Source organism: Solanum lycopersicum, chromosome 4, assembly GCF_036512215.1.
Source record: "Solanum lycopersicum chromosome 4, SLM_r2.1".
Taxonomy (NCBI): Eukaryota; Viridiplantae; Streptophyta; class Magnoliopsida; order Solanales; family Solanaceae; genus Solanum; species Solanum lycopersicum.
In genome coordinates, this window is record NC_090803.1 from 40,357,852 (window position 1) to 40,382,031 (window position 24,180).

Below are 24,180 nucleotides of genomic sequence, written 5' to 3' on the forward strand. Positions count from 1 at the left end.
GTTTCTATGAATTTAGAGAACTCATCCAAACTCTTCATGAGATGGAAGTTATGACTGTTTGAAATTGACTAAAACTCACTTTTGAAAGCAGGAAATTTTCCAGATTTCCTTACCTTTTTCCAATAATGATTATTCTTGGTTTTTAGCTTATTCTTAGTTACTTCAAGTTCCTAGATGTTACAATATATTTATCTTGTGAACATTTATCCTCGATGAGAATCTTTTCATTAAGCTAAGGGTAGTAATATCATTTTAGCACTAAACAACAAAATCAAGCAATAACATTCTTATGCATAGCTTTATAAAGTGCAAAGAAGAGAATTTAGTACCTTGATATACATTCTCTCCAGATTAAATGAGATGTGGACATATCTTCTTCATATCTTATCAGCTTCCCATGTCGCCTCTAATGAATTGGTTCCTCCAAACGACCTTGACTGAAGCAACTTCCTTTGTCGTCAACTTGCGAATTTGACGATCCAAAATCTGAATGGAAATTTCCTTATATGATAGGTTATTCTTAATCCCAACAATATCTGTTGGTACTATCATGCAGTATCACCCAAGCACTTTTTCACCATAGAAATATAGAAAACCAAATAAACCGCTACTAACTCTTGGGGTAGCTCTAACTCATAAATTACATTGCCAACTCTCTTGGAGATTCTATAAGGACCAATATACCGGGGACTAAGTTTCCCCTTCTTACAAAACCTCATAACTCCCTTCAAAGGTGAAACCTTAAGGTATACCCAATCATCTACCTCAAACTCTAATGTCCTTCTCCTAACATTTGTGTATGACTTTTGGCGACTTTGTACTGTCTTTGATCTTTCTTTAATCACTTTCACCTTCTCTATAGCTTTGTGGACTAGATCTAGTCCTATCAACCGTGCTTTGCCAACTTCGAACCACCCAATAGGAGATCTGCACCTTCTCCCATAAAGAGCTTCATATTGGGTCATTTGGGTACTCTAATGATAACTATTGTTGTAAGCGAACTCAATGAGATGTATATGGTCATCCCAGTTTCCCTTGAAGTCGATCACACAAGATCTCAACATATCTTCTAAGGTCATGATAGTATGTTCTTCTTGTCATCTATTTGAGGATGAAAAGCAGTGCTCAAATTCACCTTTGAAGCCAAACCTTTCTGGAAGGATTTCTAGAACTGTGCACTTCTATTTGATATAATGGAGACCAGAACCCCATGAAGTCTTACCACTTCTTGAACATACAATTTGCATAATCTTCAGCCGAATAAGTAGTCCTTATTGGCAAGAAATGGGCTGACTTTGTCATCCTGGTCGACAATCACCCAAATAGAATCATGTTGCCTTTGCGATCTTGGAAAGCCTGTGATGAAGTCCATATTAATCATCTCCCACTTCCATTCTAGAAGTTCTATATTCTGAGCTAAAACTTCAGATCTTTGGTGTTCCACTTTTGCTTGCTGACAATTTGAACACTTGGCAACAAACTCAACAATATCTTTCTTCATACCTTCCCACCAATATACCTCTCTCAAATCGCGGTACATCTTGATGGAACCTGGATGAATGGAATATCTGGAGCTACGAGCCTTCTCAAAGATCCTCTTCTAGAGTCCATCCACCTTAGGTACACATAATCTGCCTTTGTACTTTAGCACACTATCTCTCTCTTATTCAAAAGTCAATACTCTTGGTTATGGACACTTGCCTTCAAATAAAACAATCTAGGTTCTTGGTATTTCTTCTCTTTCACCTCCGACACTAAGGATGACTCAGCCCCATTGGTCATTATTATTCCTTCTTCTTTGGAATCCATAAGTCATACTCCTAAACGTGCAAGTATGTTCAAGTCCTTAGCTAACTCGCTCTTCTCTTCTTTATCACGGGAAATACTTCCCATGGACAACCTGATTAAGGCATCAACAATCACATTAGCCTTACCTGGGTGGTAAAATATTCTCATGTCATAATCCTTGAGTAATTCCAACCACCTTCTCTGTCTGAGGTTGACCTCTTTCTGGGTGAACACATATTGGAGGCTATTGTGATCAATGAATATATTAACATGAACGCCATATAAATAGTGACACCATATCTTCAAAGAAAACACTACTGCACCAATTCTAAGTCATGAGTTGGGTAATTCTTTCTCATGAACCTTTAACTGTCTAGAGCCATAAGCCATAACCTTGTCATTCTGCAGCAACACACAACCCAAGCCAACTCTTGATGCATCACTATTCACCACAAAGCCTTGAGTACCCTCGGGTAATGTTAAAACCAGAGCGGTAGTCAATCTTTTATTCAACTCCTAAAATTTTTTCTCACAAGCTTCAGACTATTGAAACTTGACCTTCTTCGGAGTTAGCTTAGTCAATGGAGAAAAGATAGATGAGAATCTTTAAAAAATCTCCTATAATAGCCAGCCAAGACCAAGAAACTCCTAATATCTGCTGGAGATATGGGTCTAGGCTAACTGTGAACCGCTTCAATCATCTATGTGTCAACTCTAATCCCTTTACTAGAAACAATGTGGCACAGAATGCAACAAACTTAAGCCAAAAATTGCACTTGGATAACTTGTCATATAGTTTCTTATCCTTCAAAGTCTGAAGAACAACCCCGAGGTGACTAGCATGATCTTCTTCATTTCTTGAGTAAATTGGTATGTCATCAATGAATACGATGACAAACAAATCTACATAAGGTTTGAAAACTCTATTCATAAGATCTATGAACCTTGCAGGTGCATTTGTCAAACGAAAGGACATGACTAAGAATTCATAATGTCCATACCTTGTCCTAGAATTTGTCTTGGGAATATCACATTCCCTTACTTTTAACTGATGATAGCCTGATCTGAGGTCAATCTCAAAAAATCAAGAAGCGCCTTCAAGTTGATCGAAGAGATCATCTATCCTTGGAAGAGGATATTTATTCTTGATGGTCACCTTATTCAATTGTGGTAGTCTATATACATCCTAAGGGACCCATCCTTCTTCCTAATAAACAATACTGGAGCGCCCCAAGGTGAGACACTTGGTCGAATGAAGCCTTTATCTAACAAATCTTTTAATTGCTCTTTTAGCTCATTTAACACTATTGGTTACATTTTGTATGGCGGACTAGAGAATAGACAAGTATCTGGGATGATTTCTTTGCCGAAGTCTATATCTCTTTCGGGAGGGACTACTGGTAGATTATCAGGAAAGACCTGTGGAAACTCATTGAATATAGGAACTGACTAAAGGGAAAGTACCTAAACACTGGAGTCATTAACTCGGACTATGTGATAGATACATCCCTTAGAGACTAACTTCCTCGCCTTAAGGTACGAAATGAAATGACCCTTTGGCACTGTTGAACTACTAGCCCACTCTATGACTGACTCATTTGGAACTTGAAACTTGAAAACTCGATTTCTACAAACTATTGATACATAACAGGCATGGAGACAGTCCATACCTAGAATGACATCAAAATCTACCATGTCCAATTCTACTAGATCAACCATGGTGTTCTTGTGATGATGGTAACAGGACAATAACAATAGACTCTTTCTGCTATAATAGACTCCCCTACAGGTGTAGAAACACAAAAGAGTTCAAGAAGTTTTCAGGAAAAATCTCAAACTGATTTGCAACATAAGCACTTACAAAGGATAAACTTGCTCCTGAGTCTAACAAAGCATAAACATCAAAAGTAAAGACTTTGATCATACCGTGACAACATCTGGAGAGTTCTCTTGTTCTTGGTGGCTAGTGATTGCATAGAGGTGGTTTTCTCCTCCGCCAGTGCCAGAAGTGGATCATCTAGGTGCAACCCTGTCAGGCGGAGAAACAGATAAAGATTGGGCTCTATTGCCTGGATTTTCACCACCTTGCTTATTATGGGGCACTCTATCATGACGTGACCCTCTTGACCACACTTGTAACAGCCTGTGTGGCCATCATGGCAATTTCCTGGGTGGTATCTACCGCACTTAGTACATGCAAGGGTCCTACATCCTCTTGCGCCACACTACCTTTAGACTGAGCCGGTCTAGCCTTTAAGTGTTGCGAAAATTGGCCACTATACTTACCTCAGTTTTTGGGTGAAGGTGCACTAGAAGATGATAATGCATGTCCTTTTGGATTCTCAAATATTGGTCGACTTGAACCACCTTTTTGTTGGCTAGACTCATTCCAGTCTTTTCTTTCTTGTTTAGGTACTCCTCTCTTTCCTTCAACTTCGCCTCTTCAACTTTTTGCACATATACCATCAGCCTGGATATGTACATGTCACCTATCAACATGGCAAACCTACCTTCTTTACTTAAAGCACGATCCAACTCGGCAACAAACAAACTCATTCTGCTCCTCTTGTCCTTCACCATCTCCGGAGCATAGCAAGACAGTTGGGTGAACTTCAACCCATACTCATGAACACTCATGGAATCCTATTTCAAAGTGAGGAACTCTCGTACCCTCGCTTCCTTAAGCTCTCGAGGAAAGAACCTCCCCAAGAAGGCTTTTTCGAAGCAAGCCCAACTTGGATGTGGTGCACCCTTAATTCTACCATCCTTCCATTGATCAAACCAGGTTCTAGACACACCATTCAATTGATAGGCAACCAATTCGACCCTCTTAACATTCACCACATGCATCACCTCAAATACCTACTTCAACTTTTCCACAAAGTTTTTTGGATTCTCAGTAGTGCTTGATCCAGTGAAACTAGGAGGATTCATTCTCAGAAACTCGCAACCTCTTGAGGTCTCAGACCCTTCTTGTCGAGCTCCTCTCTGTTGTCCGACCTGGTTGGTTACAACTTGACTTAATATCCGGATAACTTCCCGGAATTAACATTTGTGATCTCTCCTTGGGGTTGCACATCCGGGACCTCTTGTTCATCAACATTTTTCCGGGCTGGTTGACCTCTGATTGCTCTGTGTGGAGGCAGAATAATATGAAAATGCGCGTAAGCACAAATTAGAGAGAGATTTTTAGAGATATACTCTACGCACAAAAAGAATATGAAAGAAGTGGAACATTCCTAAATGTTGTATCCTTCTAATCATAGATGTGTCGTGCTTCACACTGATGACTAAGACTCTATAGACAAGGCTTCATAGGCTCCCTAGAACTCTTAAACGTTATGCTCTGATACCAAGTTTGACACGCCCGGACTCTACACCCTAGACGTGACCGACACTCAAATACCATTGCTGGCCCCCAAGCGAACCCCTGGCCTAGCTTACTTAACTCAGCGTAAGACTTACTCATCTCAAATAAAGAATTTAAACATTCGCATCAAATTTCTTAAAAACCGTGTTTGGCAAAAATGGCATTCAAATCTCTAACACTTGAACATATCATCTATGAAGCTTCTAAACTGATTGAGATGCATGTTGGGAAAGACCCCCATAACATCTTAATAACTAAGCTAGAAAAGACAATAAAAGGATGTCCTCCGAAATGAAATGAGGCTCACCAAATGACTGGGGAGTTTTCAAGTGTTTCAATGGTGCGCTGACTGCTCTTCCTGGTTACCTGCGTCTGCATCATAAAATGATGCAGGCCAACTGGAATTAGTACATTGAATGTACGAGTATGCAAGTTGGAAAGTGAAGCACAACTACATATTGTGGCCAATTTCTAGTGCACTGTAGGCGCACCGCACCTGCCTCTACCCAGGTGCATCTAACAAATATTTTCAATTTATTTTCCTTCTCTAAACTCTCCAAAACATCCTAGATCTTTCACAAAACGATTAAGACCATTGATACTATCAATAACTACTAGATTCAACTCCAAATAAACTGAATTAACAAGTATCTAATCAACAATGACAACCAACAATCCAATCAACAAGAAATCAAACGTTCTTTCAAGAACTTAACTCCTAACATGAAATAAATCCTCATTTTTTCTAAACTAAATCAAATTGATGTGTGGGTGAAGTAACCCAACAAAAAAGATCCCACATACCTCAAAAGGATCATTCTCGATGAAATCTACGCAACGATACTTGGTGTTCTTGCGTCTTCTTCTCCTTTCTCCCCTTTTCTCCTCTTCTTTTCTCTTCTTTCAAAACCCTAACTTGTTTTTTAAATGCGTAAACTAAATGAGATCAGCTTATACCCCATCTTATTATCCAAAACAAAAATAAATAATTGATTTAGGAAAAGACCAATACACCCTTGACAAATCCGTATTTGAACTTTTCTATGTCCAACAACCCAACTTTTAAAAGTCATATCTCCCTCATACGACCTCGGAATTTCACAAACTTAGCGTCGTTGGAGATTTTTTTCACAAGAAGTTTCCATGCATGTAGACAACTCATTCAAACTCTTCATAAGATGGAAGTTTATTCCATTTGAAATTGACCAAAACTCACTTTTGAAAGCTGGAAATTTTTCAGATTTCCTTACCTATTTCCAAAAATGATTATTATTGGTTTCTTAGCTTATTCTTAGTTAGTTCAAGTTACGAGATGTTACACCTATAATATATAATCAAAATTAATTTTTTTGAAATCATTCCAATCATATCAATTTTCTCTTTTCGATTTTTTTCTCTTACTTTTAAAATATCACATCAAAACATACTATCTTTTAAAACTTTGTGTGTCAAATATGTTCTTGAAGGAACATTTCAATTCTTCACCAAGAAGTCAATAATATAAAATCTTGTTGTCGTATTGTTTAATCTTAAAGATTTAATATGAGTATTTGCATATGTTTTGTTGTAGTGTTTGATAGATTATCTACTATAGTATCTTTTAATTTTAAATCTAATTAATTAAATGTTAATTAATGAGCAAAAATTCAAAGTCTTTCAGTCGCCAGAGGCCTCAGACCTTCGTTGTGTTTATATTTGAAAATGTTATAAAATATATTTATATATTAAATCTAACAAATATTTAATATATAAAATATATTTATATATTAAATTTGACGTATTGTTAATATATAAAATATATATTTATATATTAACTTTAATAAATTATTAGTACATAAAATATATTTACGAATACTTCAGATTATTCAGTTGGGGAATTTTTATTTTTTTTTATATAAATTAAAAAGACTATTTCAATTGTTTGGTATAATTATACACTTAAATAAAAGTTCACAATTTTTTTTTAAAATCTGACATAAAATGATTCGATTCAATTAGATTCATTCGATTTTTCGTATTCTTTTGACACCCCTATAAATAATCCATCTTTAGAGACATGTTATAGGCTTTTATAGAATATTTGGTTGTCATTTTAATTTTTTCATAATTAATGTAAAATAATTTTATATATTAATTTACTTATTGAAAATAATGTATAGGGATCGATTTGTTGGATGTATTGGAAAATCTAAAACATATATTAGTCATCACATTATTAAATCTTTTTTTTGTTATGATTTTGAGTCTATATATAAGTAATACATGTCTGTTATACATTTTATTTTGTATTATAAGGTATATAATTAATACATAACAAACACTGATATTAGCAATATTTGAGTCACCAATATATAAATAAGCACGTGTAAAGGTTATAAATATATATTTTAAATATTTAGAATAAATTATGTAATAGGATTAAATAATTAATTACCATTTTATTTTTAAAATGATTTAAAGCAGCTTTTACAATTAATAAATAATTTTAAAATAGTTCTAAAAGATAGGGTGATGTAACATGTGTGATTCCTTTTCTTTTCTTTTTTTTTTAAAAAAGGAAAGTTACCATATTTTTAACGCAAAAATTTTACTTATCTTTCCACAACTTCTCCTTATTTACCGGAAAACAAATGCACATTTTTTACATTAATTTTTTAATTTAAAATTTTCTTAAGCCTGTTTGTTTTTATATAAAGTAATATTTTTTTTAGTTAAAATTAAAAATCATATTAATGCAAAGTATCATTTTTTTCAAATTTTAAAATTAGAATAATAATACAATTTCTTTTTGTAAAATAGTTATATCTATCAATCTATATATGATAGGAGCGACAAAAAACACCACGTGTTAGGAGAGCCTAAAAGTATTACCATAAATTTTTTTAATTTTCTATACAATTAATATTAATTAATTATATGTAATTATATTTAATAATAAATAATAAAACATTTTTCAAATCTATATATAGCGATGCAAAAAATACCAACAGTTAGCAGAGGCTAAAATTAGCACCATAAATTTTGTATTTTTCTATACAATATAAATTAATTAATTATCTGTAATTATATAAAATAATAAATAATATATTAAAATTTTAAAAAATAAAACAATTTTAAAATTAACATTGAAGCAGTTTTAAAGCTATTTCAAAAATTTTAAACACTGTTAAGTTTAAACTTAAAATTATCATGGAAGTAGTTTTAAAATTTCCTTTTATAATTTGGAAAAAGGTGAAAAATATCCTTCACTATTAGTAAAAGTTTAATTATATCCTTTATTCATCTTTTGAGCTAAAAATTATCCCTCAATCCACCATTTTGACCTATTTTTATCCTTGAAGCTTAATTAATTTATTAAATTATTAGTACTATTTATTATGTGGCGTCTTCCTATTGGATAAAATAAAATCCCCAACTCATCAATTTTTTCCAATACAGTCCCATGATAAAAATTCCTTTAAACACAAGTGACTCAAATTTAATACCCACCCTCTTCGTCTTTCTTTTTCAAGCAATTATTTAAGGGTAAGTTTGGAAAGTCATATGTTAATTGGAATTGGTGTAATTATTAGGGTAGTAATTACCAGCCTAGTAATTACATTATCTAGTAATTAAACGATCTGTTTGATTGCCACAGTATAATTACATTGTAATTACATATATCTTGTTTGTATGCCACAATATAACACATGTTGTGTTTATGCACAATTGCAATCATAAAATTATATTAAATTTTTTAAATTAAAATTTATACTATACAAATAAGAATTTTTATATATAATATTAAATTAAATCACTAAATTAAATTACTTAATAAGCATATGTTCTTAACTAATATTATGAAAAAAATCACTAATTTATATTTTTTCAAATTAATATGTTTCAATTGAATTGGTCATATAAACTAAAAGTATGAAGTTTCTATGAACATTATGAAATGCATGTGTGATAAAAAGATTCATATAAAATAATATGCTATAAATTATTAAATATTTGACAAAATATAATCAATTAGGTCTAATTAAAAATTGAATTGTACTGTGAATTCAATATTACTAAAAACAAATGAAAATGAAAGTATAATATAAGTTGTAAAATCTAAACAAATTTTTTTTTAACATAATACTCTTATAGCAAATTTCAACATAGCACATATAAATATGATTTACTTATTTTTTTTTTTTAAAAAAAACATAAACCTATAACCTTACTTAACAAAAATTCTATTTTAATTTGAAAATTAGAATACAAATAAAATTATGTTAATGAGAAAATAAGCATATTATAAAGAAATAAATAATATGAAAAAATGGCATAAAATCACGTGAAATAAGGTTAAAAATTAGAAGAAAATGAAATATAATAATATAAAATAAAAAATAAACTTCTAGAAATTTTTTAGAATAATAAAATAAAAGAAATGGAAAAAATTTATAAAATAAAAACTTAAAAATAGAATTGAAAAAATAATGAAAAAGTAATATATAATTACCATCTGACTGTGAATTGGAGAGTGTAATTACTCACTGTCAATTACACCAAATACCTGCTGACCATGTAATTACCCTGTCAAACTAAATAGGACAGACAATGTAATTACACCAAATCCAATTACCAGGGCGTCCTTCCAAACAGGCACTAAAGGAATCCATGAAGTAGAGGTGTACACATAAACCCCGATTTCTCCTTGTAGTTGTCACCATAAATTTTTTTATTTTTTATTTTTCAAATAAAACATGTATTTTTCGTAGAACAGATGAATTTTAATGTGATCATAAGAAAATCAGAGGATTAAAAGTTAAATATATGAATTAATTGATATATTCAACCAGATCAGTTCAAATAAGACAAACCAAATATGAATGAGATTATATTGGAAGTAATATATTATTAAGAGAGAGAAATAATATTTCTAAATTCTTTGATGAATTTGTTTTGGGAATGATAAGGTTGCCTCTGGCCTTTGCTTTATGAATTGTTTGTAAAATTGTTGCTCCAAGGAGAAGACGAAGATGGTGAAAGATGTTGCTCCAAAAGGAAGACCAAAAGGGTGAGAATATTAAATTTGAAATTACTTGTGTATTTGTGTTCAATGGAATTTGGTTATGTAGTTGTGGATAGATCGGGGTAGGTTGGAAAAAATTGGTGAATTGGAGATTTTATGTTATCCAATAGGAAAACGTCATGTAATAAGTAATACTAATAATAATAATTTTAAAAATTATGTCAAAATTTCAAGGATAAAAATAGTCCACAAGGTGGATTAAGGGGTATCTTTAACCCAATGATGGATGGAGGGCATATTTAAACTTTTTCGAATAATCTGAGGGTGTATTTAACCCTTTTCAGTTTATAATTTTAAACAAATTTTAAAATTAATATTCCAAAACCATTTCTCCACTAAAATAAAAAGAAAATATCCTCTTAACAAACTCACGTTTATAAACTACACACACATAAAAAACTCCTTTTATGTAGTAACTAAATACAAGTCTTTTTGCTAACGTCATGTCACGTCTGTGATATACTTTAAGTCTTGATAAATCCATGTTCTTAGAGCATCAAAAACATTGTCCCAAATGAATGGAAGGAAGGGTCTATTTTTAGGGGAATTGGGGCGTTTTGGGAGATTTTTAATTGAAAATTTGAAATATTCGAAATCCTTTAAGAGGATAAATTGAAGACGAGAATACAGATAGAGTAATGATTAAAAGAATAATGATTTTTTTTAAAAAAATTAAGACATTATTAGAATCAATTTATCAAAATAATATTTGTTTTTAAAATTTACAAAACTAGTATTAACGCAATAACATTTTAGGTTATATTTTATTTTAGAAAAAATGAATGACAAAATACAAAAATCTGACAAAGTAAACATATATAAAACAAAATGTTAATGTTTGTAACATTTTATAATTCGTTACTTTAAGGCACATTTTATGTCTAAAACATGATTCACAATAACATTTTTTTTGAATGACTGAAAATTAAAACTTAATCTTGTACATATAATTAATTCCTTTGTCTCTTCTATTATGATGTAGTCATTATGTTTTTTTTAATAGTTGTTTTGCTTATTTTTTAGATCAATTTTAATTCAGTAGCTTTTTTATTGATAGTCTAATGTTTAGTAATCATAAAAGATCGATTGGTATAATATTTGGAAGGGATGGTATCTTAGGCTAGAAGAAGATCTCTCATATGATTTATTTACGTATTTTTAAATTGAAATAATACAATACAAACTTCAATTTGTGCAAAGTCTTCCTTACTTGTTGTTTTTCCTTTTGTTTTAAAAGGTATTGTCATGTATGAAAAGAGAAAGAAAAGAGAAAAATCATATATATTTAAAGTGAAGGTATGTATAAAAAATATCTATCCATTTTAATAGTGGAAATTTATATAATGAATAAGGAATGTACAAGATTGAACTTCAATTTTCAGCCATTCCACAGAAACTTTACTAAGAGTCACGATTTACTGTAAAACATGCTTGTGAGTAATGAATTATAATATGTTACTGACAATAAAGTTTTATGTTTGTTACTCTGTCATTTTTTTTGTCTTTTTGTTATTAATTTTTTTTGAATAAAATATAACATAATACGTTACCAAAAACTACGTCTATACTAGTTTTGTAAATAAAAAAAAATAAAAATGTTCTTTTGATGAATTCATTTTAATAATGACTTACTTTGATACAAAATTCATAAAGAAAGAGGGATAGGATAAACTAGCTAATCTCTTTCTTTGTTTCAAACTTACGAGTATGAGAGAGGGTAATCAAGTTGGCTTTTTCCCTCGCTGATCAAGTACTTCAAATCACAATGAAACATGTGGCACTTTCTGATGTCTCGACCCTTAGTGTCATAGTAGAGACAAATTTTATCATCTTTACACTAGACGGTGGAGGTCATCCTCTCTTTTTTTTCCAATATTATCCAGGATCTTAGCTTGAACCAACTTGCAGTAGATGCCAAGATACAGCTCTACGATAGTCATAAAGTCATAATGATGGATCAATCCATACTTCATGCTTTGTATGCCAGGTTCCACTTGATCACAAACAAGAATGGTGTAAGGGCCCTACAAATGGCTGAAACTATCAACCATACTTTGACTTATAGTCCTTAACTCCACACATTCTTCAGCAGTGTGACCAATCTGATTCTAATGATAAGCACACTTTTTGTGTGCGTCTTTAGGATTAATCTTAGAGTTGAATCCTTTGACAGGGTGCAAGATACCAAGCACAAAGAATTTGATGAATAATAGCACATGAAATGACTTTTGGATGTAGGTCAAACCCCCAAAATAAACTTGAATGGATAATCGTCTCATCTCCTTGCCTAAGTCATTTTGATAAACATGTCACACCATCCATTTTTTTTGAATTTCTTCTTAGCGACTTCAAACTCATTTTTTCATAAACAGTCATGTAAATCTCCTCTAGAGTGGAGGAATATCCTTTGAGTATTTTTCCAAGCTTAGAGGTTTCATCATTCTTTTTTACTTAAAACTATGACTATCTACTTGTCAACCTTAACCAATTTTCCCTTCCTGATCTCAATCTTACCATCCATTTCAACACTTTTGGCTATCATGACCGCATTAGCTAGGTACACTTCCCTAGTCGTTCTCTCAACTTCAGCATCTCACGTGTGACTCTTTCCATTCTCCTCCACAAAGCTTCTTCAGCCTCTTCAACATTCAAGTATCCTTCCATCGTGATGGCAAAGTTCAACTTTTCTTTACAAGATAGAGTAAGTTTTAGATTTTGAAAGCAAAGCTCGGATTATGTTGGAAAACTCAAGGCTCAAAGAGTATTTGGAAAAACTTTGATAATTCCTTGATTTATTGCTCAGGGATTCGATAAATTTGAGAAGATGTGGGCTAGAACGTTCTGAATAAAGCAACATATTACATAAAACAACTATAACATATAACACATAAAATTTGTTGCGCATCTTAAAAAAATATGTGACCCATTGTGCCATGGTTAGGCTTAGAGAATTGAAGGATGTTTATATCTTGTAAGTCAATCCATATCCCCAAAATACTTTCATTGATAAAGGACAGAAGTGTTTTACAAAATAGAATATGAGGATAAAATTTTGGAAGATAAATAATAAAGAAAAAATTAATACTCCGAAAGTCTAAAGCCTAATATAGAGACTAACATGAGAGTATAAGAGTTGTAACACTGGTTTAAGGTCAAATATAATGTGTATAAGTCATTTAAGTAGCTTTAGAATCAAAACGTCAAGAAACGTCCATGACGTTCGAAAACTAGTTGAAGAGGTGCTAGCATGCCTTAGTCTATTTGACAAGGTTTTAGAAGTCGGAAAATGATGAAATTTGGTGGGAAGGTGTATAAACATATTAGAGTTAGTTTATAGTCAAAACGTTCAAGTACGACTCCCCAAAGACCAACCAAATATTCCTTGAGGGGGACCCTTGCATTCTGGTCAAAAAGGTGTCATTGAGGCAGTGTCTATCTTCATGTTTCAGGTGACGGGGCATAGGTCAATCGACGAGGCATGGATTGGATCCATAGACCAACACTTATCCATTTTCCATAATGTCCAATTTGACAAGTCTTTGACCAATACAACGGATGTGCAACACGGAGGAGGGCTTGGCCGTCGACTGAACTACGGCCCGTAGGTCCAGGTCTCGTAGGTCAGGTCAGTGGTTGCTGCCACAAATTACGTTAGGTAAATTAATTAATTAAGTGGTTATTTAATTAGATTAGGGGTTAAGGTAGGTCTAGTTATTTTAGTTATTGACTTCTATAAATACCCAAACATAATTAAACTAAACCCAACTCTCATAATTTCAAAAATCAAATTGTTGTTTCTTCTCTGTTCTTTCTCTCTCCCAAAAAGAAAAACTCCATTGAAGGATTGGTCAAGGTATAAGGGCTGAAATTAGGGGATTTTTCTTCATCATTCTCCCTTAATTAACAAGGTATGAGATTCCTTTCACCTTTGGGATTCTTTCCCTAAAGGGTTCCTTCAAATTGATTTCAAATAAGTGAGTTTTATGCGGGTTTTCTTATATTACGAAATTGATCTTCTAGGTTACTTTGTATATGATTTATTTCGATAATTATGAGTAGATTTTGATGTATTGTAACTCAATTATGTAGATAATGAATTTGACCTAAGTCCCTAACCTTAGACTATGAACTAGTGATGAATTTATGTGTAGTCATTCAATTGACTTCATGATTGTGTTAATTACTATTGTGTGATGATATTACATCTATTGTTGGTTTAAAGTTTATGGTGATGGTAAAACCTTGATGATGACTAGTGATGGAGATTTGCGTAAGTCTTGTGATCTCAAACATATACTTGAATTATGATTACTTGTGTTTAATGATGAACTTGTATTGAAGTATACCTTATGATAAGATTGATTAGGGTTGGTATGATGTTTAATTGAAATGTCTTGATAATGTGATTGTGAGATTATGCTTAAGATGTATTGATATAAGTTTTGTGATGAAGTACCTATGCCTTACTATGATATAATGATGTTACTGTGCTAATCTCACATATGAGGGTTGTAATGAAAGGTGTTACTCATCCAATTCCTATAGAGATGTGACTATGACTATATAAGGGTAAACCTATGACCTAAAATAAGTTATCATTGCTAATGAAAGACATTTCAAAAGAGACTCTAGTTTAGCACCGAGTGAACTAGTAGTAAGGAGTATCCCTTCTGACATAGGTAAGGTATGATCACTAATGTACTTATGAAATTGGAGACTATAATGCATGTAACAAAAATAGGGTACCAACTATATCACCTAGTTCTTGAAATATGTTGCCCTTATAGGAATACTAGCTAGTGGATCCACATAGATGCTATGTTCATGTTTTGGTACTACCTTGGAAATTAGTCCACCTTCCTTCGGTGTAGGGTTCCATGACACCGGGTTCTACATTGGCTCATGTGATCTATGTTGGTTAAGGAAAGATGTTCCGAAGAAAGTGGACTCTAACTAGGATGACTTCAGATGTTTGACTTAGTCTAGCTAAGGGTATGAGACTCTACCTATACAATACACTAGTTAGCCTTGAGGGAAGTCTTAGAAGGATGTTCTTATATGCTTATATGCTTATATTCTTATAAATGTAAATGTTATGTATATGTTGATATTGCATGTTAATGACACTATATGGTGTTGGTTTCACTTATGAACATGTGGTTGATCTCTATTGTTAAAGTATGATTATATTTACTCTTAATGAAAATGTATGTGAAGTAGGAATTACTTATGGTTCTTGTTGAGTTTACTTGATTGAGTGAGGTTATGGGGCCTTACTTAGTTATTGCACTAGTTGACTTAATGGGGGTTCATGAGTAATGGTCTTGCTTTGTTACGATGTTATGAACTCTTATACATGTTTGTTGACATTATAACTTGACGATAGAGTTGTCTTAGTCATGTTCTTAATTATGTCGAAAGGCATGTTGACTTGACTAAACTTAGTATTGTTGGTCTTATGATGTACATGGTCTTAACACAATTACGAGGTGCTATTGACTTATATTGATTCTTTAATGTGCATAATGCTTTTCAAAGTAAATTTACATGCTTTAATGAAATGTCCCTATTTAGCGTGATTTCTATGTTGATGTCATCTTGGGGATGGATTGGTTGCATGATTTTTTTGCTTCCATTGATTGTAGAACAAGAATTTTGAAGTTAAATTTTCCAAATGAACCCGTTTTAGAGTGGAAGGGGGGAAATTTTATTCCTAAAGGTCGTATCATCACTTGTCTTAGGGCTTGTAAAATGATCTCAAAGGGGTGTTTATATCACATTGTAAGATTCAAAGATTTAGACAAGGAAAATCCTCCCATTGAGTTAGTCCCTGTAGTAAAGGAATTTAAGGAGGTCTTTCTTAATGACCTTCCCGGAATTCCTCCCAAACGGGAAATTGATTTTGGTATTGACTTACTATCAGATACCAACCCCTTTTCAATTATTCCTTATCGGATGGCTCCGGCCAAATTGAAAGATATAAAGGCTCAACTCAAAGACTCACTAGACAAAGGCTTTATTAGACCTAGTATTTCTCCATGGAGTGCACCAATTTTATTTGTGAAAAATAAGGATGAGTCCCCTAGAATGTGCATTGATTATCGCCAACTCAATAAAGTCACTATTAAGAACAAGTATCCTCTCTCTCGGATTAACGAATTGTTTGATCAACTCAGCTTTATTAGACCTAGTATTTCTCCATGGAGTCCACCAGTTTTATTTGTTAAAAAGAAGGATGAGTCCCCTAGAATGTGCATTGAGTATCGCAACTCAATAAAGTCACTATTAAGAACAAGTATCCTCTCCCTCGGATTAACGAATTGTTTGACTTGAGATCTGGGTATCACCAACTTTTTGTGAGAGGTTAGGATATACCAAAAACCGCATTTCAGACTAAATATGGTCAGTATGATTTCTTAGTAATGTCATTTGGTCTCACTAATGCCCCGACGACGTTTATTTATCTCGTGAATAGGGTTTTTCGAAGTTACTTAGATTAATTTGTAATTATCTTTATTGATGACATCTTGGTGTATTCGAAAAATGAGGGTGAACACATGGATCATTTAAGGGTGGTGTTACAAGTGCTTAAAGATAATCAACTATTTTCCAAGTAAAGCAAATATGAGTTTGGTTGAGATCGGTGTCATTTCGTGGTCATATCATCTCTAGTGAGGGGGCTAGAGATTGATCCAAGGAAAACCAGGGCTGTCAAAATTTGGCCTAGACCATTGACTCAAACCGACATTAGAAGATTTTTGGGTCTAGAGGGATACTATAGAAGGTTTGTGTATGGTTTTGCATCAATTTTATCTCTCTTGACTACTTTGACGCAAAAGAGTGTTAAATTTTAGCGGTCGGAGGCATGTGAAAGAGGCTTTCAAATCTTGAAAGAGAGGCTTACTTCCGCTCTGGCGTTGACTTCACCAGAGGGTACCAAGGGCTTTGTTGTATATTATGATGCAACCTGAGTGGGATTAGGTTAATGTGCTGATGCAACATGGGAAAGTAATACACTATGCTTCTGGAAACCTTAAGGTGCATAAGAAGAATTATCCAACTCATAATATTGAGTTAGAAGCCGTGGTATTTGCTTTAAAAATATTGGGGCATTATTTGTATGGTGTCCATGTTTATGTGTATACTGATCACAAGAATCTTCAATATGTCTTTACTCAAAAGGAGTTGAATCTCCGACAAAGAAGGTAGTTGAAATTGTTGAAATATTATAATATGAGTACTCACTACCTCCCTAGAAAGTCCAATCTGGTTGTTGATGCTATAAGTCACATGACCATGGGTAGTGTATTTCATGTAGATGAAGCCAAGAAAGACCTAGTAAAAGATGTTCATAGGTTGGCTAGATTGGGTGTTAGATTGGAAGATTCTCAATAAAGTGGTTTTATTGTCCATCATAACGCTGAATCCTCTTTGATGGTTTAGGTGAAGTCTAAGAAACACCTTGATCAATCATTAATGGATTTGAAGGAGTTGATTCTTAATATGCTCAATGTGTCATTATCCTTAGGAGGGGTAATTATGTCGTGAAGTATTAAGGAAGATTGTGTATACCCAATGTAAATTACTTGAGAAACCGGATTCTCGAAGAAGCTCATGATTCCGGTTACTCCAATCATCCCGGTTCTACAAAGATGTATCATGACCTTAGAGAAGTGTTTTGGTGTTCAAGCTTGAAAGGGGAGATAGCGAAGTTTGTTGCAAAATGTCCAAATTGCCAACAAGTGAAATTCGACCACCAAAAGCCGGGTGGTTTACTCCAAGATATCCAAGCTCCAACATGGAAGTGGGAAGACATAAGTATGTATTTCGTGGTAGGTTTTCCTCGGATACAAAATCAATATGATTCTATATGGGTTGTTGTGGATGGGTTGAACAAATCCGCTCATTTTATTCCAGTCAAGTCTACATACTCGGCGGAGGATTTTGCAAGGATCTTCATAGATGAGATTGTGTGGCGCCATGGTATTCCGTTATCCATCATATCGGATTGGGGTGCAGAATTTACATCTATGTTTTGGAGATAGTTTTCAAAAGGGTTGGGTACCAAGGTGAATCTAAGAACCACTTTTCCTCCCCAAAATGATGGTTAAGCGGAGTGTTCTATTCAAACCCCTGAGGATATGCTTAGAGCATGTATAATTGACTTCAAGAGGAATTGGGATAAACACTTGCCTTTGGTTGAGTTTTCCAATAACAATAGTTAACATTCATCTATATCTATGAGTCCTTTTGAGGCCTTGTATGGAAGGAGATGTAGGTGTCCAATTGGATTGTTAGAAGTGGGTGATTCTTCACTTTTGGGTACCGATTTGATTTATCATACTTTGGAAAAATTTCATATGATAAGGAACCTCTTGGAAAAAACCTACTATCGGTAGAAGTCTTATGCCGACCATAGGAGAAGGATTTAGAATTTTCGGAGGGGGATAAAGTGTATCTAAAAATTTCACCCATGAAGGGAGTGGTGAGATTTGACAAGAAAGGGAAATTGAGTTCTCGTTATGTGGGTCCCTATGAGATTTTGCAAAGGGTTGGTAAGGTTGCATACTAGTATGAGTTACCTAGTTAATTGGCTTCGGTTCATCTAGTGTTCCATGTATCCATGCTTAAGAAGTATATTGGTGGTCTCGAGTCCATTCTTCTTATTGAGGGTCTAGGTGCTCAAGAAAGCTTCTCTTAGGAGGAGGTTCCACTTGAAATCCTTGATATACAAGTAAACAAGGTAAGGAGCAAGGAGGTGGTTTCCGTAAAGGTATATTGGAAAAACCAATTAGTTGAGGGTGCAGCATGTGATGCTGAGGCTGATACGAAGTCCTGTTACCTCATCTATTTGATAAATAAGGTTAGATGTTCGTACTTATAGTGAAAACAATGAGTTTATTTGATGTTGCCGCCATTTTTTGGTAAAATATTGAAATATATGGTTTGTTAAAGTGATTTACAGTTAACTATGCTACTGAAGTGAAAATTGACAAAAAAGCTCTCTTACTTGATTTGAACTTATGTGGTGTACTTTGGTATGTTGTGCCTTCATGAGTTGTATTGAGCATTTTGATATGTGTTGAAGAAAGCTTTGGTATACGTGAATAAGCATGTAGGGAATGTTGAATCCTTATGAGTTGAAATTGATGTTTTTGAGTTGTATTGTGAAAAAGGTTAAGTGATTATGTTGATTTGAATTATAACTCATGTTTTGACATGTTTTGAGATGTTGGTTAAGTTATTGTGTTGATTTGAATATATTCCTTCCTTTTAAAGAATTTTAGTGTTATTCGGGGACAAATGTTCCTAAGGGGGGATCTTGTGATACTCAGAAAGTATAAAGCCTAATCTAGAGCCTAACATGAGTGTATAAGAGTTGCACGGTTTTAAGGTTAAATATAATGCATATAAGTCATTTAGGAAGTTTTAAAATCAAAATGTCAAGGAACGTCCATGACGTTCGTAAAGTAGTTCAAGAAGTGCTAGTGTTCCTTAGTCTATTTGACAAAGTTTTAAATGTCGAAAGATGATGAAATTTGGTGGAAAAGTGTCTAACACGTATTAAAGTTGGTTAAAAGTCGAAGCGTCCAGGTACGACAGCCCTAGGACAAACCAAAGGGTCCTTCAGGAGGACACTTTCATTTTGGTAAAAAAGTTTTCATTGAGGCAGTGTCTATCTACGTGTTCCAGGAGACGGGGCGTTGATCAATCAATGAGGAATCAATTTCCTCCATCGACCAAAAGTTAGCCATTTTCCAGAATGGTCAATTTGACAAGTTTCTGACCAAGACAACGGATGTGCAACATAGAGGAGGGCTTGGCCGTCGATTGACCTACGACCCGTAGGTCAGGTCACTGGTTGCTGCCACGTTTTAGGTTAGTTAAATTAATTAATTAGGTGGTTAGTTAATTAGTTAGGGTCTAATGAATATCTAATCAACTTAGTTAATAACTTCTATAAATACCTCAAACCTAATTAAACTAAGCCCAACTCTCATAATTCCCAAAACCCAATTGCTCTTCCTTCTCATTTCTTTCTCTTTCCCAAAAAGAAATCCATTGAAGGATAGTAAAGGTATAACGGATGCAATAAGGGGATTTTCCTTCATCATTCTCCATCAATTAACAAGGTATCTGATTCATTTCACCTTTGGGATTCTTTCTCCAAAGGGTTCCCTCAAATTGATTTCGAAAAGAAGATTTTCATGTGAGTTTTCTTCTATTACGAAATTGATCTTCTGAGTAACTTTTTTATGATTTATTTAGATAATTATGAGTATACTTTGATGTATTTTAACTCAATTATTCTAGTTATTGATTAATTTACCTAGGTTGTGAGTTAATCATGAATTTGAACTAAGTCCCTAACTCTAGGTTATAAACTAGTTATGAATTATTGTGTAATGATTAAGTTGACTTCATTATTGTGTTAATTACTGTTGTGGGATGATATTACATCCATTTTTGGGTTGAAGTGGATGGAATCTGGTAAAACCTTGATGATGACTTGTGAAGGAGATCGGGGTAAGTCTTATGATCTCAAACCTTTACTTCAATTATGAGTACTTGTGTTTAGTGATGAAGTTGTAATGAATTATACCTTATGATAAGATTTATTAGGGTTGGTATGATGTTAAATTGAAATTTCTTGATTATGGGATTGTGAGTTTATGCTTATGATTTAATGATGTAATGTTGGTGATGAAGTACCCAGGGGTTTACTATGATATAATAATGTTAATGTGCTAATATCACATATAAGGATTGTAATGAAAGGTGCTCTCATGCAATTCCTATTTGTATTTGACTATGACTATATAAGGGTATACCCTATGACCTAAACTAAGTTATGATTGCTAATGAAACACATTTCAAAAGGACTTTGGCTTAGCAACGAGTGAACTAGTAGGGAGGAGTGTCCCTTCTCACATAGTTAAGGTAGGATAACTAATGTACTCATGAGATTGGATACTATAATGCATGTAGCATAAAGAGGGCCCTAACTATATCTCCTAGTTCAAGAACTATGTTGCCCCCATATAAATACTAGCTAGTGGATCCACGCAGATGCTATGTTCATGTTTTGGTAATATCTTGGCAAGTAGTCCACCATACTTCTGTGTACGGTTCCATGACACCGGATTCCACATGGCTAATGTGATCTATATCTGTTAAGGCAAGATTTTCTGGAAGTAAAATGAAGTAATAAAGTGGACTCTAACTAGGATGACTTGAGGGGTTTGACTTAGTCTAGGTAGGGGTATGAGACTCTACTTATACATTGCACTAGTTAGTTTTAATGGAAGTCTTTGAAGGATGTTCTTATATGCTTATATGCTTATAAATGTAAATTTTATGTATATGTTGATCTTGCATGTTAATGGCACTCTATGGTGTTTGTTTCACTTATGAACATGTAGTTGGACTCTATAGTTAAAGTATGATTATATTTAGTCTTAAAGACATAGTATGTGAAGTGGGCATTACTTATGGTTCTTGTTGAGTTTACTTGATTAAGTGAGGTTATGGGGCCTTACTTAGTCATTGCTCTAATGAACTTACTAGGGGTTTATTAGTAATGTTATTTATTTGGTTATGATGTTATGAACTCTTATACATGTCTTTTGACATTATAACTTGATGATAGAGTTGTCTTAATTATTTTGAAATGCATGTTGACTTGACTAGACATAGTATTGTTGGTCTTTTGACGTGCATGGTCTTAAGTCAATGAATATGTTCTATTGATTTATATTGGTTCTTTATTATTCTTAATTCTTTTCAAAGTAAATTAACATGCTTTAGTGAAATGTCCCTTTTTAGCATAATTTCTATGTTGTATGTGCATATGGTCCTATAATTTGTACAAGTGATGTGCTAACCCCATTTCTCCCTTTTTACCAAACATTTTAGGTTCCAGTCGTTGAAGAGTTCGTGATGACTCTTGAGGAAGACTTGGATTCTCATTCTCCAAGTTAGTTAGGTCCTCACCACTTTGAGGACAATGCCACTTTCTAGCATTTGATGTTGATTAATCTTAGAGACACTTTGTTCATTCTCTTTCATTCGAGTACTATGATTGAAGACCATGTATTTATCTTATACGAAGGGTCTATATATACTAGCTATTAATATATTATGTGTAGGCAAGTTCTAAGTAAACCTCATGAAGTAGTATAGATGAAAAGTTTTAAATTTTATGCTAATTTTATCGATGAAATGTAATGATTAATGCTAAGATTTTAGTCTTAGTCCTCTTCGAGGAAGATGAGACCAGTTACTTCTAGGGGGTGCTCCATGGATGTGACAAACTTGGTATCAGAGTATGATGTTGAATATCCCTAGAACTGTTGCCTCATTCAACCACGTCTATGTAGATTTTTATTCATTATTGTGAAGCGTGCCACGCTTATGAATGAGAAACTATGTGATGCTTAGAAACTCTCATCTTTTTGTATATCTATATCGTTCCTCTAGAGTATTGTTATGTGCTTTCACCTAAACCCTGTATCGTGGTTATAGGTATGAATAATCTTAGAGCAGCTGCTAGAAAGTCCTAGGAAGAAATGGATAATGTCGGAGATCAAGACAACCAAGTGCCTCCACTTGAAGAAGTTTCTATGGGTGATCAAGTTCCGGATGTTCCTCCACCGATGACCGATAGAGATATAAGAGCGGATTTTCTCACTTTAACTCAAGCCATGACATTTCAAGCTAATGGCCTCACTTCTCAAGTTCAAGCTATGACTTCCCAAATGAATAGGGAGGTTGGACCTCGAGTGCCTCAACATGCTAACACTATGGCCTCGTGGTTGAAAAACTCTACTAGAATGAATCCACCTATGTTCTTCAGGTCGAGGTCGGATGAGGACCCTCAAGATTTCCTCGATGACGTCTGTAAGATTCTCTATGCTATGGGTGTGATCTCAATTGAGAAGGCTGAGTTGGCATCCTATCAACTCAAGGATGTGACCCAAACTTAATATGTGCAATGGAGGGATAATAGGACACTAAAGGGTGGTCTAGTGACCTAAGAGATCTTCAAGAGGGCTTTGCTTGATAGGTTATTTCCTAGAGATATGAGGGAAGCTAAGGTGGAAGATTTATCAACCTTCGTCAAGGAGTTGTAAGTGTACTTGACTAGTCTTTAAGATTTACTAAATCATCCGAGTATGCTCCATCCTTGGTTTCAAACCCAAGGGATGAAATGAGTCGTTTTCTTATGGGGGTGTTTGATAACTTGATGGAAGAATGTCATTCGGCTGTGCTTCATGATAATATGAATATCTCTCGTATTATGGTTCATGCTCAACAAGTGGAAAAAACTAAGGTAAGGAGAAAGAGTAGGGAGGCCAAGAAGACCAAGTCTTATGAAGGTTGTTCCTCTAAGGGTAGGCTTGACATTCAAGAAAAGCCTAGGTTCAAGAAGAGGTTTTCTAATCAATTTCCTTCCAAATTTTCCAAGGCTCATGATGAGAGGGTGTCTAACCCTAAGACTCAAAAGGGAAGAGGTACAAGCTCACCAATAAAGCAGCCAATTTGTGTAAAATGTGTCAACAAGCACTATGGTGATTCCTTAGTTAGGACGGACAATTTCTTTGGGTGTGGCGAGAGTGGCCACAAGGTTAAGGATTGTCGTAAATTGAAGGGTCAAGACAAAGTGAGAGGGATAACTAAAGCTAGTGGTTCTAATGTGGATGCTCCAAATAAGAATCACTTTTATGCACTTCGCTCAAAGGGGTGAACAAGAGAGTTCTCCTAATGTGGTGACCGGTATTTTACAAGTCTTTTCTATTGATGTCTATGCTTTACTTGATACGGTTGCTATATTATCCTGTTTTTCTTCCTTGATATCTAGGAAGTTTGATATTTTGCCTGATATCCTAAATGAACCTTTCATGGTAACTTTACTGGTAGGTGAGTCTGTGGTCGCAATGAGGGTATATAGAAATGG

The 24,180-nt window shown here is 33.9% G+C and overlaps 1 protein-coding gene across 1 annotated transcript; it reads left to right on the forward strand.

Annotated features, from left to right (window-relative positions):
• The first annotated feature begins 23,433 nt into the window (after positions 1–23,433).
• Positions 23,434–23,970, forward strand: LOC138348101 (uncharacterized). The gene has a single exon (XM_069296711.1). It carries the CDS (start codon positions 23,434–23,436, stop codon positions 23,968–23,970), a length of 537 nt encoding a protein of 178 aa, XP_069152812.1.
• The last annotated feature ends 210 nt before the right edge of the window (positions 23,971–24,180 follow it).

Excerpts from the sequence above, each read along its gene's own strand:
- LOC138348101 (XM_069296711.1), top strand. The coding sequence starts at position 23,434 with ATGAGTCGTTTTCTTATGGGGGTGTTTGATAACTTGATGGAAGAATGT.